The sequence below is a fragment of the Mustelus asterias genome, chromosome 10 (genome assembly GCF_964213995.1).
Source record: "Mustelus asterias chromosome 10, sMusAst1.hap1.1, whole genome shotgun sequence".
Classification (NCBI taxonomy): domain Eukaryota; kingdom Metazoa; phylum Chordata; class Chondrichthyes; order Carcharhiniformes; family Triakidae; genus Mustelus; species Mustelus asterias.
This window is the reverse complement of record NC_135810.1, coordinates 89671566-89685598: the sequence shown is the minus strand read 5'-3', so window position 1 is coordinate 89685598 and position 14033 is coordinate 89671566. Positions and strand designations below refer to the sequence as shown.

General features: G+C 39.3%; 1 protein-coding gene across 1 annotated transcript in view; it reads left to right on the top strand.

Annotated features, from left to right (window-relative positions):
* Window positions 1–14033, top strand: part of atp8a2 (ATPase phospholipid transporting 8A2) — a 329927-nt gene that overhangs the window by 28624 nt on the left and 287270 nt on the right. Inside the window, exons 8-11 of the mRNA XM_078221449.1 lie at window positions 237–325; window positions 2350–2394; window positions 6657–6729; window positions 13543–13648. Coding sequence (XP_078077575.1) covers window positions 237–325; window positions 2350–2394; window positions 6657–6729; window positions 13543–13648 — 313 coding nt within the window. The remainder of the gene's footprint in view (window positions 1–236; window positions 326–2349; window positions 2395–6656; window positions 6730–13542; window positions 13649–14033) is intronic.

The window sequence follows — 14033 nt, the reverse complement described above, 5'->3', positions numbered from 1 at the left end:
CCCTTCAGCAATTTCACCGAATAGCAGGGTGTAATCTGGTCGTTTGATCAGTCAGGTTAGGTTATCATCTAATCAAGTATAACCGTATCTGAAGTTCAACCTAAAAATCAGGATCTGCAAAGAATTGGAATGTGTACATCAGCATTTCTTGCTGTGAAAGAAAGCTCCATCTGTTCTTTTATTTTAAACACACAGATTCCTGAAAGATTTAATTATTTCTGGTTCTTTCTTTTCAGGTCAAGTACATATTTTCCGATAAAACTGGCACCTTAACTTGCAATGTCATGCAGTTCAAAAAATGTTCCATTGCTGGCATTACATACGGGTAAGAGCACAAATGAGTAGTCCAGGCACCTGCTTATTTTTAGATTCTGGTTTATTTGAATTACCTGGCTATCAGGCAGATTTTTCCCAATAATGTAAGAGGAAAAGTAAAGCAAAGTGATGTAAAGCACCTAAATAGTCTACCAGTTTACTGCACAAAACCAGTAGTACTTAACGTGCAAAACACATGGACTCACTTATTCTCATACATTTGGTCTAATTTGTCCTCATTTGTTGTGTTGCACAAGCTTCCCTGATGTTATCCATGTTATTTGCTATAATTGTTGTGCGTGAAAAATATACTCCTCTCCCAAAAATAATGAAAACTTTCTATGGATGTAAATTCATGGACAAATCAGAATAGCTAAAAATATTTAGATGATAGTAAAATTTCCTGTGATCGGCTGGTTTTAGCATTGAGTCGCTCTGCTGTATAAACTAGGTACGATCCCTAGTCTGTACTGAGCTAGCATCTCAGCCAGGTAGTAATTGTGGCACTTGCTATGCCTTAGGGAGAGTAAAGTAAGCTGGCATTATCACATTTAATCATTATTCATCGATGGCTGTGGAAAATAGTTTTCTTTTCGATGTTTAGTAACAAACATGTCTGTGGTCTCCTCATAACATAAAAAAATCCTAATGATGTTTACCATTAAGATTCAGAGGGCCCAGTTGAATGCATTGTTAAGGTACAGATCAGAAACCCTAAGTATGTTATTAAGCCGAACAGTTTGAGGATAAGATGTTTCATTCCAGGTGTGAATCTATTGACACACTGGGAAGCTTTTATCAAAACAAACTTTATTTAATAATACAGTTTAACTATAGCAAATGAATTAATATAACTTGTACCAATTGAAATACTTAAACATGACCAGATATAATTCTTAACTATCTCTATTAGTTACAATTCAAGCAACATTCCTCTTAAAGACTTAAACCCCTCTTCAAAATCAGTAAGCAACGCATGGGCTTACTTGCTTGTACTTGGGCTGCCAGTCATAGAATCATAGAATCTATAGTGCAGAAAGAAGCCATTTAGCCTATCAAGCCTGCACCGATGACAATCCCACCCAGGTCCTATCCCCATAACTCCACATATTTACCCTCCTCATCCCCTTGACACTAAAGGGCAATTTATCATGGCCAATCAACCTAACCCGCACATCTTTGGAGTGTGGGAGGAAACAGGAGTACCCGGAGGAAACCCACGCAGACACGGGGAGAATGTGCAAACTCCACACAGACAGTGAGCCGAGGCTGGAATTGAATCCGGATCCCTGGCGCTGTGAGGCAGCAGTGCTAACCACTGTGCCACCGTGCCGCCCTCGAGCCTCCAGAACACCTCTGGAGAGAGAGAGACCTATTTATTGTAACAGATCCCAAGCAGCAGCCGCCATAGAGACAGAGACACCTCTTGTTTCTTTCAGAACCTGGCAGTAACTGCCTGCATTTCCCTGTGCTCTTAGCTCCTCCCCTTCACAATACTCAGCCTCTATCAATCAACCTAATCAAAACCCTACTCTGAAACCCCAGGGGAAATAACCAAATAAAAAAAAATGCATTAACTCAGATGGTAAGGGAATTGTAGCCAAACCATGGCCACAATTTGAGATAATATCAGAATTTAAGGAAGAAGTATGCAAATTGGCAAAAAAAAACAATAGGTCTGAGGATTGGGAGCAGTTTAAAATTCAGCAAAGGAGGACCAAGAGATTGATTAAGAAGGGAAAAATAGAGTATGAAAGTAAGCTAGTGGAAAAAGTTTCGATCGTATGTAAAGAGAAAAATTGTTAAAGATAAGTTAATTGTTGTTCACTTTTATTGGTAATTTGTCATTTGCAGAATCACATCAAACAGTGTACATAGTTTTCTAGAGGGTGAAAGACTCAGAAATTCATTATAAAATAAGATCCACAAAGCACACCTTCTCTTGTCCTATGTGGGTGTATTATGGTTATTTGTATTTTAAGCACCTGGTGTTGCTGCGCTGTATAAAATAAAATTTTCATCCCTTTCTCACAGTCATTTTCCAGACTCAGATACTGAACGCTCTTCTGATGATTTGGGGTAAGAGAACCTTTTTAAATATTCTATCAAGTTTCATTTGCAATTTGTAACTTCTATTGCACATTACATTTTGGCACTGAATATCATTCACTGAGTTGCTTTAGGTTTGGCATTAAAGGTCTCCAATATCCACAATTGACTAGCAGAGGTTATGCATTTTAGATGAACCATAATAATAGCACTTAATGGACAAGAATGAATACTGATTTCTGAAAACATAAGAGTATAGATACATGTTACTGCTACTTACTCCACATCAAGGACAGAGATTAATTGCACACCCCTGCTATGATGGCAGAGGAACCATCAGAATTGGATCAGGGAGCCATTACATCATGGTAATATCATTGGATGAGTAGTCCAGAGGCGTAGGCTAATGCTCTGTGGACTGGATTCAAATCCCACCATGGCAGCTGGTCGAACTTAAATTCAATTAATAAATCTATAATCGTCTCATTAAAAGTAAAGGTAATAGGTAAAGTCGCCATTATCTTAAATGAGGTAGCTCTCCCCTTTGAGGGACAAGATCACCACACCTCAGGTGAGGGTCAAAATTGAGAAGGTGAGCCTTCATTAATAACCTTAGCTGTTACGGGAATTGAACCCACATTGTTGGCATTGCTTGCATCACAAACCAGCCGACTGAGCTAACATGAAATGATTGTCATAAAAACCCATCTGGTTCATAGCCACCCTTAGCTGGTCTGGCCTGCATGTGCCCCCAGACCCACAGCAATATGCTTGACTCTTAATTGCCCTCTGAAATGGCCTAGAAAGTCACTAAGTTGTATCACATCACTATGAAATATAAAAGGAATGAAACCAGATGGACCACTTGGCTTCGACTAAGAAGTGGAAACGACAACAGTAAATCCACCCCAGTTGACCCTGCAAAGTCCTCCTTTTAACATATGAGGGCTTGTGCCCAAGTTGGAAAAACTGTCCCAAACTCAACAAGCCACAGCCTGACATAGTCATACTCACATAATTGTACCTTACAGATAATGTCCCAGACACCACCATCATCATCCCCTCCTACTGGCAGAAAGATTCACCAGAGGTGGCAACACAGTAGTCCACAGTTGGGAGGGATTTGCATTGGGAGTCCTTAACATTGTCTCTAGGTTCCATGAAGTTTCACGAAATCAGGTCAATAGGCTAGGAAACCTGCAGGTTATCAACTAATGCTTCTCAAGTAAAGAGACCAAAAGTGTATACGTGAAATGTACTAGTTATGCTAGGGGGTTGTGGGTTTTACACAGAAAGAAAATATGTGGTTTGCACACTTATTAGAAAAAGTTTATTTATTAGTCACACTATTATTATACTACACTACATTACTACACACTGCATTAACACTGCAATGAAGTTACTATGAAATTCTCCTAGTTGCCACACTTTGGCACCTGTTCGGGTCAATGCACCCAACGAGCACATCTTTCAGACTGTGGGAGGAAACCGGAGCACCCGGAGGAAACCAATGCAGACATGGAAAGAATGTGCAAACTCCACACAGACAGTGACTCAAGCCAGGAATCGAACCCGGGTCCCTGGCGCTGTGAGGCAGCAGTGCTAACCACTGCTACCATGCCGTCCACGTAGGTTCAAACTAACACACAACAGATTTATTGAAGAGTTCCACTTTACTTCTGTAGTCATGACAACAATAAGGCATCTTCAGTTTGAACTGTATAAGAAATTGGACCTGATTTGCTGGTACCCATTTCTCACTTGTGACATAATTATGTGAAGCAAAAGCTATTGGTTGTTCTTCTTCCAAAGGCATAAGATTGAAGCTACTGCCTCTATTCTATAAGGTAAAGTGTCACAAGCAAGCAGCAATGGTAGCTACGGATTAGAATGAACCAATACTTCAGACTTGCGCAAAGCATCTTTGATGTCCTTGTGTGCTTTCTCATATTCTGTTGTCCAGTCCTGTGACTGTAAATTATACAAAAGCTTCAATAATGTAGCTAAGTTAAGATCAAATTTGCCACAATAATATACTAATCCTAGAAAGGACCTCAAATGCGTCACATTTGTTGGATATGGAGCTTTTAAAATAGCGTGCATCTTTTTTGGTTGTCCACTTAACTTCGGAATCACCAAGAATATATGTGATTCACCCTGTATAGATAAGACATTCAGTTGATTTCTAGACATTCTCTTCTTTGCTGTTGTAATTCTTTTCTTCCATGTTGTAAATTATTTTTTAGAATGCAACTTGTTCTTCTTGAATGTACCCCGATTCTTTTGAATGTTCTTCTTGGGGAAGCTGGTCTGGCCCAATGAGCATTTACAGTGTGACCCATTTTTGATAATTCTTTATTGGCTATCCTTGCTCCAGCATTCACTCGCTGAATGGCTCATTTTGGCACATCTATGACATGCTTGTTGCTGTTTTGACTTCTTGTGGGTCTTCATTCCTGCATCAAATTGTGAAGTCTCTTGAGCAGCCAGTTCCATTGACACTGCGATTTCTACTGCCGTCTTTAAAGACAAAGCCCGTTCAGTAAGAAATCTTCTTTGGATAGCCTCCATTTTGGAAACCACAAACTAGACAATCTCGGAGAATCTTGTAATAGAACATAGAACATAGAACATAGAACATTACAGCGCAGAACAGGCCCTTCGGCCCACGATGTTGCACCGACCAGTTAAAAAAAAAAACTGTGACCCTCCAACCTAAACCAATTTCTTTTCGTCCATGAACCTATCTACGGATCTCTTAAACGCCCCCAAACTAGGCGCATTTACTACTGATGCTGGCAGGGCATTCCAATCCCTCACCACCCTCTGGGTAAAGAACCTACCCCTGACATCGGTTCTATAACTACCCCCCCTCAATTTAAAGCCATGCCCCCTCGTGCTGGATTTCTCCATCAGAGGAAAAAGGCTATCACTATCCACCCTATCTAAACCTCTAATCATCTTATATGTTTCAATAAGATCCCCTCTTAGCCGCCGCCTTTCCAGCGAAAACAATCCCAAATCCCTCAGCCTCTCCTCATAGGATCTCCCCTCCATACCAGGCAACATCCTGTCTCACCAAACTGACAATGTCTTTTTAAGGTTGCCACAAACTGAGCAATACTTTTGCATTCCACTTGATTCCTTCGGTGGAACCTGAACTGCTCCGCGATGATCAGTGGATTTGGAGAGTAGTGCTCTTCAAGGATGTTTGTCAAGTCATCATAAGTTTTTGTTCCTGGAACCAAGTTCTGGAGCAAATAGGTTTTACATCCTATTGCACTGAAAAAAGCTGGTTTGAGCAATTAGTTCGCAATTTTATTTGCTTGTACAAAGTACTCTGCACAGGAACTTCATGATTCATTTTCTTAATTGAAAGGGCCCACAGATCCTAACAGACCTACCATTTCCCTTGCAGGCACAAGTGACTCAAGACTGCTCAGTATATTATTTTACTGTCTTCCAAATACTCTCCTTTTTACTCTAGAATGTATTCTTATTTTCAAATGACCTCAGTCTCACAGCAAAGCATCCACCCTCAACAGATACCAGTGAAAGAATCACATAGGGGAAAAGACTTATAAGAACACTCTGTACTCAAAATGTCAGTCCGTAACCACACATGTATGGTACTTCTGAACTTTAACTGAAGCACTTGATGGGGCAGAGTAGGAGGAGTAATGCTCTTAACAATGATAACTCACATTTATATAGCACCTTTAACATAATGAAACGGTCAAAGGTGCTTCACAGGAGCATTGTAAAATAAGGCATGACACTGAGCCACATACGAAAATATTAGGTCAGATGACCAAGAGCTTGGTCGAAGAGGTAGGTTTTAAGAAATGTCTTAAGGGAGAAAAGCGAGGTAAAGAGGTGTAGGGAGAGAATTCCAGAGTTTGATGGAGAGTGGTTGCTGCTATCTCAAGCCAAATGGCTTTAGTCTAAATTTAAGATTATTTCTCACAAAAGGCAGTGGATGGTGGGGTGAATTAAAACTTTAGACAAGGGATATGGAACTAAGAGTTCAGATACTGATATCATTGTATGATAGAAAATAATTAAAGGGCTGAATAGCCTGCGGCTATTTCTGTGCCCTTTATGGATGTCCTATGATTCAGTCAAGTCCAAACCTTTCTCATTCTTAGCAGATCATTTTTGTTTATCTTTACCTTACTTTTATGGCTACTAAAAATTATATTGGGGCAAGAAGAAAAGGAAAGAACTGTGAAATATTTGTTGTATGGAAAAAAGATTATGTGTTGCATTAAATTTTATTTTTCATTACTCAGGCCTTTGGCTTCCTCCAAGGATTCTTTTGAATTTGACGATCCAACATTGTTAGACAACATCCAGAGTGAACACGTAAGTCTTTATTGAACCACATGATGCTACTCATGTTTTAAGATATAACAATAATGTGATAAAGACTTGAGTTTGCATAATTTATCGTAATTCTCAGAAACATCCCAAAGTGTTTCACATAAAATGATTTATTTAGAACTGCAGTGATTGCTGGTATACTGGTAAAGACATAGTTAGTTACCCCAATAACACAGATGGACCAGACAAGCCTCCGAGTACAGCAGGTAACTCATCATTTTGAATTTTTGTTGTTTGAATTCCTGTATGGACCTGTAGAGCATTCTGTGGGGGCCAAAATAAAAGGCTGCTCTTTGGAATAAAATTCCATTTAGTTTCGCCCTATGTGCAAATTAATATGTCGTGTTTTTTGACTTTCAAATTGACATTTCTACTACTTTCAATATTTTTTCAATTTTTGTAACTCATTTTATTGGTGCTCCCTCCTCAGAATGTGCTCAATGATTCTTTGCTTCGAGGCCCCAATCTCAGTTGCTCTTCAATTAACCATCAGGTGGTGCACAAGAACAACTTGGACAGAAATGCCCTTCAGTATTACAGGGAGGTGCCTGTGATTGTCTGCTCAACAAAAGGGGTGCCTTAGGCATAAACTATTTTTCTGTGGCACTGTGCTCCATCACTATACTCTCCCATAAGTTTAAATGTTTTCACTGTGCCATAAAATTGTTTATATACTTAGTTGCCTGACTTAAAGAAATCCAAATTGCTTCAGATCAAGAATGGCAACTGATCCTGATGTTTTTAAAACACAACCTTTGTAGGAATCCTTCAAAGTGCAGAATCTGTAGTTGCATCTTCTGAAGTCGCTATGAGTGTGCTGCAGTGGGCTAATGCGTCTGACATGCGGTGAAATCCTGCTCATGTCACCATAAAGTTTGCATTGTGTTTTAAAATGCATATCTTCTTAAGCACCACTTGTAAGTGAGAAATGCCTGGTTACATCTGGGCCAGTCAGTTATTCAAGAATTGTTACTTACAATCTCTTTCACATCACTTTTGTGCTTTAAAATCATCTTGGCATAATTCTGGTCTGACATGCTGATGTAATGATTGCATCACAACAAAGCATGTTCATTTATCACATTTAAAAAAAAAAATCAATGCTAAATTTCTTGCATGAGCCCTGCCAACTTTCCAGTGGCTACTCACGATGTACTCTGCTTGGATGCCAAATGTTGCCCCTTCTTACCCAGGTGAAATGGTCACTTGAATGAGATACTTATAAAGATTAACTGCACCCAGATGCATACCCTAAACTGAGTTAATGTATGTAAGAGAAAAATGCAAGTGAGACTAAAGCTGTTCCACATTTATTTTTTAAAATTGGTTTAATCCATGATGTTAACGTCAAAATTGTCCAACACCTGCATTGTCTTGGGGATGGAGGAATGTCACGAACAAACATGCCAGTTTCATAAATAACATTGCCTGTAACTAATATCACACCACTCTCATGAGAAATGTCTACAACAACCCCCAAGTTGAATGAGATAAACAAGTCATTAAATCAAGTTTCATTTAACACATGGCTAGAGAATTCAAACAGAGACCAAAAGATTCTGTACCGTGATGCAACTAATTGTGGTAACCCAAGCTGGTAACATGATACTCTATTGTGCTATAATTTTGTGTACATGAAATGGTATAGTTTTATTTGGTTTATAACAGTTTTAGGTTGAAAGCTTTAACAAAATAGATCAGAATATGTTTCTGCACAAAGTAGTTGATCCTGTTGGTAAAGTAACAACTTTGTGGTCCATGCACTCATTAAAAATTACTGCAATCAAAGCTGTGTTTTATAAATGTCAGGATCAATTGATCTGAAGCAATTTGGTTGATCCTCATTGAAATGCTGACATTTGCTCCCCTGCATCTCTTTCACAATGCTTCAGGATTAAGGTAGTAATACTGGTGTTCAGGTGCGGTTACAAAAGATGTTTTCCTTTTTTATAGGTCATGCAAACACTGAATTTGGTCAGTTGTATTATATTTGCCTAGTAACATACAACTAAGAAAATAGTACTGCTTTTGCCATAGATTTAATGGGAAATTAGTTTGTGGGATTGAATGGCTGGGCAATTGAAAATAGGAGCAAATGTATAGCTTGGGAAATTGTGATTTGAAGGAGTGTGTTCTTGGTCCTTTATTGGTCACACTGTTAGTCAGTGATTTGCATAAATATATTTAAAGCAACAAAAACATTTCCGTGGTTAGTGATAAAGTAAAGTAAAGTTGATTTATTAGTCACAAGTAAGGTTTACATTAACACTACAATGAAGTTACTGTGAAAATCCCCTAGTCGCCACACTCCGGTGCCTGTTCAGGTACACTGAGGGAAAATTTAACATGGCCAATGCACCTAACCAGCATGTCTTTCGTACTGTGGGAGGAAACCAGAGCACCTGGAGGAAACCCACGCAGACATGAGGAGAACATGCAGACTCCGCACAGACAGTGACCCAAGCCGAGAATCGAACCCCGGGTTCCTGGCACTGTGAGGGGCAGAAATGCTAACCACTGTGCCACCGTGCTGCCCGATAAGTTAACCATATCGGTGAAGGAATCATTAATGTTGAAAAACAATGGTGTTCAGGATACCAAAAGTGTGTATGCATTGAATTGCTGGCCATTGGTGAGTGGAGGAAAAAGGAAGAGTGAGATTTAATTAAACATGGTGGTAGAACATGTGGATTGTGGTTCAATTGGGAGCCACAAATTATATGTGGGTAATGTACATGGGAACTATACATTTAGTCACCTGTCCAGGTAACTGTCAGCATTCATGAGGGTAGCAGCTGAACGATTCAGGTGTGTCTTATATTTAACTGATGGGAAGAAAAAGCATGGAATTTCTCAACTCCTATGTGAAGGAAGTGTAGTATAGCCGCTTTTATCTTGGAGCTAAAGAGATTGAGCTGCATTTTGTAGCTGTTGTGAAATTAAACCAAATTATTTATTTTTTTTAATTCTTAAATTAATCTGAAGTAGTTTGTTTTGGTTTGTTTGCAAATGTTATCATTGGTCTGGAAATAGTTGATATCTACGTTGTATATTGGGCTATTTTTTATGGCCAGTTTGTCTCATCATTAAGTTGTCCTCCATCACCGACGTAATAGCAAGAATGCAGCTAGCAAAGTTCAAGTTTTGAACAAAATAGAGCAAAACACTGTTCAAAGTACAAACACTATTGGACTTGCCACTTTAATCCTTTCAAGGATAAGGTTAATCATTTGAACAAGCAATTTGGTTTTGGAATTAACAGCAAAACACCATTAATTGGACAAAATCAAGTCCAGTTCAAACCTACAGTGTTACACCAATGGTTTAGTTTGATGTAATACAGTGTGACAAGGGAGTGTGATAAAATTAGCTCTTATTAGTTTGTATCAGCCTTCTTGCTCACCCTGTTCGCTTCTACTTGTCAGGTGATAATTTAACTGCTACATCAAAATAGTTCTGAACCTGCTATGCACTATTTCCCATCTCTCTAAATTACATGTTGTAATTAATTTTCTAGATTTGCTGCTATCATCAAACTTCAGTTCGTACCTTCCCCATAAATGTATCTACATTTTTAATTATGACAATTACAATTGTTTCTTCTGAACTGAGTTGCAAATACAAATTAGCAGTATTATGTATACACAGGAAGCCAATCAAAGAGCTCCTGAAATGAAGGAAATAGGTTGAAGTTCAAACTTTTAGTTTTTTGGATTAACAGCTTAAATGACCAAGTTGTATCTCAAATGGGAAAGTTGATGCAACAGTAAATCTGGAATATAGATTGGAAGATGTGCAGCAACCAGGATTGTTAGAAATGCTTGTTTCCTTTGTGGATATGATCTGTTCCTCTTCAGGCGCCTTAATTGTGCATGACTGTGCACATTTGTACTTCAAATTTAGCATTGTTGAAGAGCATTTTCTGCTTTGAGATCAAGGCACTAATCTAACTCTAGTCAGGTTTCAACTTGCCTCAAAGAGGAAAGGAACATCCAATCAGGACTAGACCACTTAGCACCTTGAGCCTGTCCCTGTCATTTAGTAAAATCATGGCAGATCTGTAACCTAACTCCACTTTGCTCCTACATCATTTAATTCCTTTGGCTAACAAAAATCGATCAATATTTATATTAAAATTTACAATTTACCCTTAGCTGAAGGGTCAGTTACAAGGGGACACAAGTTAGAAGTGAGGGGTGGGAGGTTTAGGGGGGATTTGAGGAAAATATTTTTACTCAGGAGATGGTGACGGTCTGGAACGTACTGCCTGGGAGGGTGGTGGAGCCGGGATGCCTCACATCCTTTAAAAAGTACCTAGATGAGTACTTGGCACACCATAACATTCAAGGCTATGGGCCAAATGCTGGCAAGTAGGATTAGGTGGGCAGGTCAGGACATTTCATGCATTGGTGCAGACTCGATGGGTCGAAGGGCCTCTTCTGCACTGTAGTAATCTGTGAATTGATCCAGCCTGAATTGCCATTTGTAAAAGAGAGTTCTAAACTTCTACCACCCTTTGCATGAAATGTTTTCTAATATCACTCCTGAAAGGTCAGATTCTAATTTTTACACTATGCCACCTCGTCCTATACTCCCATCTAGTGGAAATAGTTTCTCCATTTTACCATATCTGTTCACTTATTATCTTGTAACCTTAAATTAATCTACCATTAACCTTCTAAATTCCAGGGAAAACAATGCTGGTTTGTTTAATTTCTTCTTGTAGCTTAACTCTTGCAGCTCAGGTATCATTCTGATAAATATGCACTGCACACCTTTCAATGCCAATATATCCTTCCCAAGGTGTGATACCCAGAACTGGTCACATTTCTCCAAATATAGTTCGTACAACTACAGCATGGCATCTACCCCTCCTCTAAATACAAGGGCCAATATTTTATTAGCTTTCTTGATTATTTTCTGTACCTGTTCTTCATATTTTAATGATCTGTGTACTTGGACCTCCACTGTTTTCTAGTGTTTCACCATTTAGAATATATTCTATCCTTTTTAGATCCAAACATTGATAACCACACATTTGCTTGCATTGAAATCCATTTGTTACAGTTTTGCAAATTTACTTAAATTATCAATATCACTTTTTAATTTTATGGAGCTTACAATACTGCTTCTGTGTGTCATTGAAAAATTGGTCTACAGAGCTTCCTATCCCACCTAATTTGTAAATAGTGAATAGTTGAGGCACCAACACGGTTCCTAGTAGGACACAACGGCCCAAAATTTCCCAACTTGAGATAATGCCCTGGGAGTAAAAATCTGGCTCCACTAGTCACATGCTGTCTATTAGGGTACTGATAAAGAACTTTGCTGCTTTTAGCAAAACACATACTTCGCACCCTCGATAGATGAAGCTTTCAAAGTTTGTAATCGGCCTTTTATTCATGCTATGGTGAGGAAGTCTGCCATCCACTAGGTGGCGTACAGACTTCCTGAGTGATACATGGCAGTTTGCGGTTTCGGCCTTTGATCTTCGGGTAAGCGTTCTCCAAGGCGGCCTTCACGACACAAGACAGCGCAGAGTCGCTGAGCAGAGACTGATAGCCAAGTTCCGCACAGATGAGGATGGCCTCAATCGGGATCTTGGGTTCATGTCACACTGTCTGTAACCCCCACGACTTGCCTGGGCTTGCAAAATCTCACTAACTGTCCTGGCTGGAGACAATACACATCTCTTTAACCTGTGCTTAACCCTCTCTCCACTCACATTGTCTGTACCTTTAAGACTTGATTACCTGTAAAGACTCGCATTCCAACCATTATTTTGTAACTTGAGTTTGTGTCTTTATATGCCCAGTTTGTGAACTGAAATCCCACTCACCTGATGAAGGGGCAGTGCTACGAAAGCTAGTGGTTTTTGCTACCAAATAAACCTGTTGGACTTTAACCTGGTGTTGTGAGACTTCTTACTGTGATACATGGAGGGCAGATATATTTCTGCTTCTCTTGCAAGTGATTTGCATATACCAATCACAAGTATACATTTGTTCTGAAGTCATTGGTATCTAATTACAACCAGTAGTTCTAATTACTTCATGCATATGGTTAACTAGTTACAGCCCCTATATGCTTGTCTAATTATAATGTTAGTTCACTAATGAAACTCACCTACATGGCTTCATCATCCAAATATGACACTTGCTGTTGTGGCTATTACCCTGTGGCTATCAGAGTTCTCACACCACCCCTCCCACTGTCCTTTGGTCAGCTTGGTTTTGCAGTCCATCTGTAAGTGTGAGAACATATTCATACAGCTTCGCAGGGAACTCTATACTGTACTCAGTTCACAAGGGAACTCTGCAGCATTCAATGACTTTAGTGCTTTTAACCCTTTCAGGGTTTATCCCTACTCTCTGTTTCCTACTGCTCAGCCTATTTCCTAATCAGTGAATAATTTGCCTCGAAATGGCAGTCTTGCAGCACTTGTGTTTGAAACTGTGCACCATTTCCAAAGCTCTGGTGGCCTATTGGATCTGTTGGGCACTGGAAATTTACCTGGAGTTAACATTAAGGTGCCAGTACTGATGTTCCTGCTCATGTTACCAAAACTTTTAAGTTTTAAGAGGAGCTATGCACGGGCATAAAATCACGCAGATTGCACTATAAATACAATTGTGCTATAATGTTGATGAGAGTAATGTGAATTCTCAATAGTATATGAAATTTGAACATGTGTATGATCAATTAAATAGATTTTGAGACTGTAAGACAATATAAAGGAACATAAAAAGCTCTTGACTTTGGTCGTTCACAGTGATTGTACATGCTTCATTTCAGCCAACAGCCGCTGAGATCCGGGAGTTTCTCATTATGATGGCAATTTGCCATACAGTAGTTCCTGAGAAAGATGGTGACGACATTAACTACCAGGCTTCATCTCCAGGTGAGATAACTAGGATATGATTGTGAGAGACTGCAAGGTATAATTGTAGAATCATGATTACAGTGGAAGCAATACCTGCATTTATTGTGCACCAACTCCTTGAATACTTTTGGTGTCTTCAGTGGAATTTAATGACTTCAAAGAGCCACAATCCTGAACAATGCCTTCCTGAGGAGTCCCGCTTACAAAATTAATTCAGAGCCATTCCATGTGCAATAGCTTTAAGTTGTACTTGATCACTTTCTGATGCTATTGTTATCTTCTAGCAAAAGCTATTAACAGTTAGCTGTTCCTCTACTGTGTGCCTCAAAATCTGTCATTTGACCTGGGGATTGAGCAGCATGGTTCAATGTATCACAGGCAGGAATTGCTGACAAATAGAGAA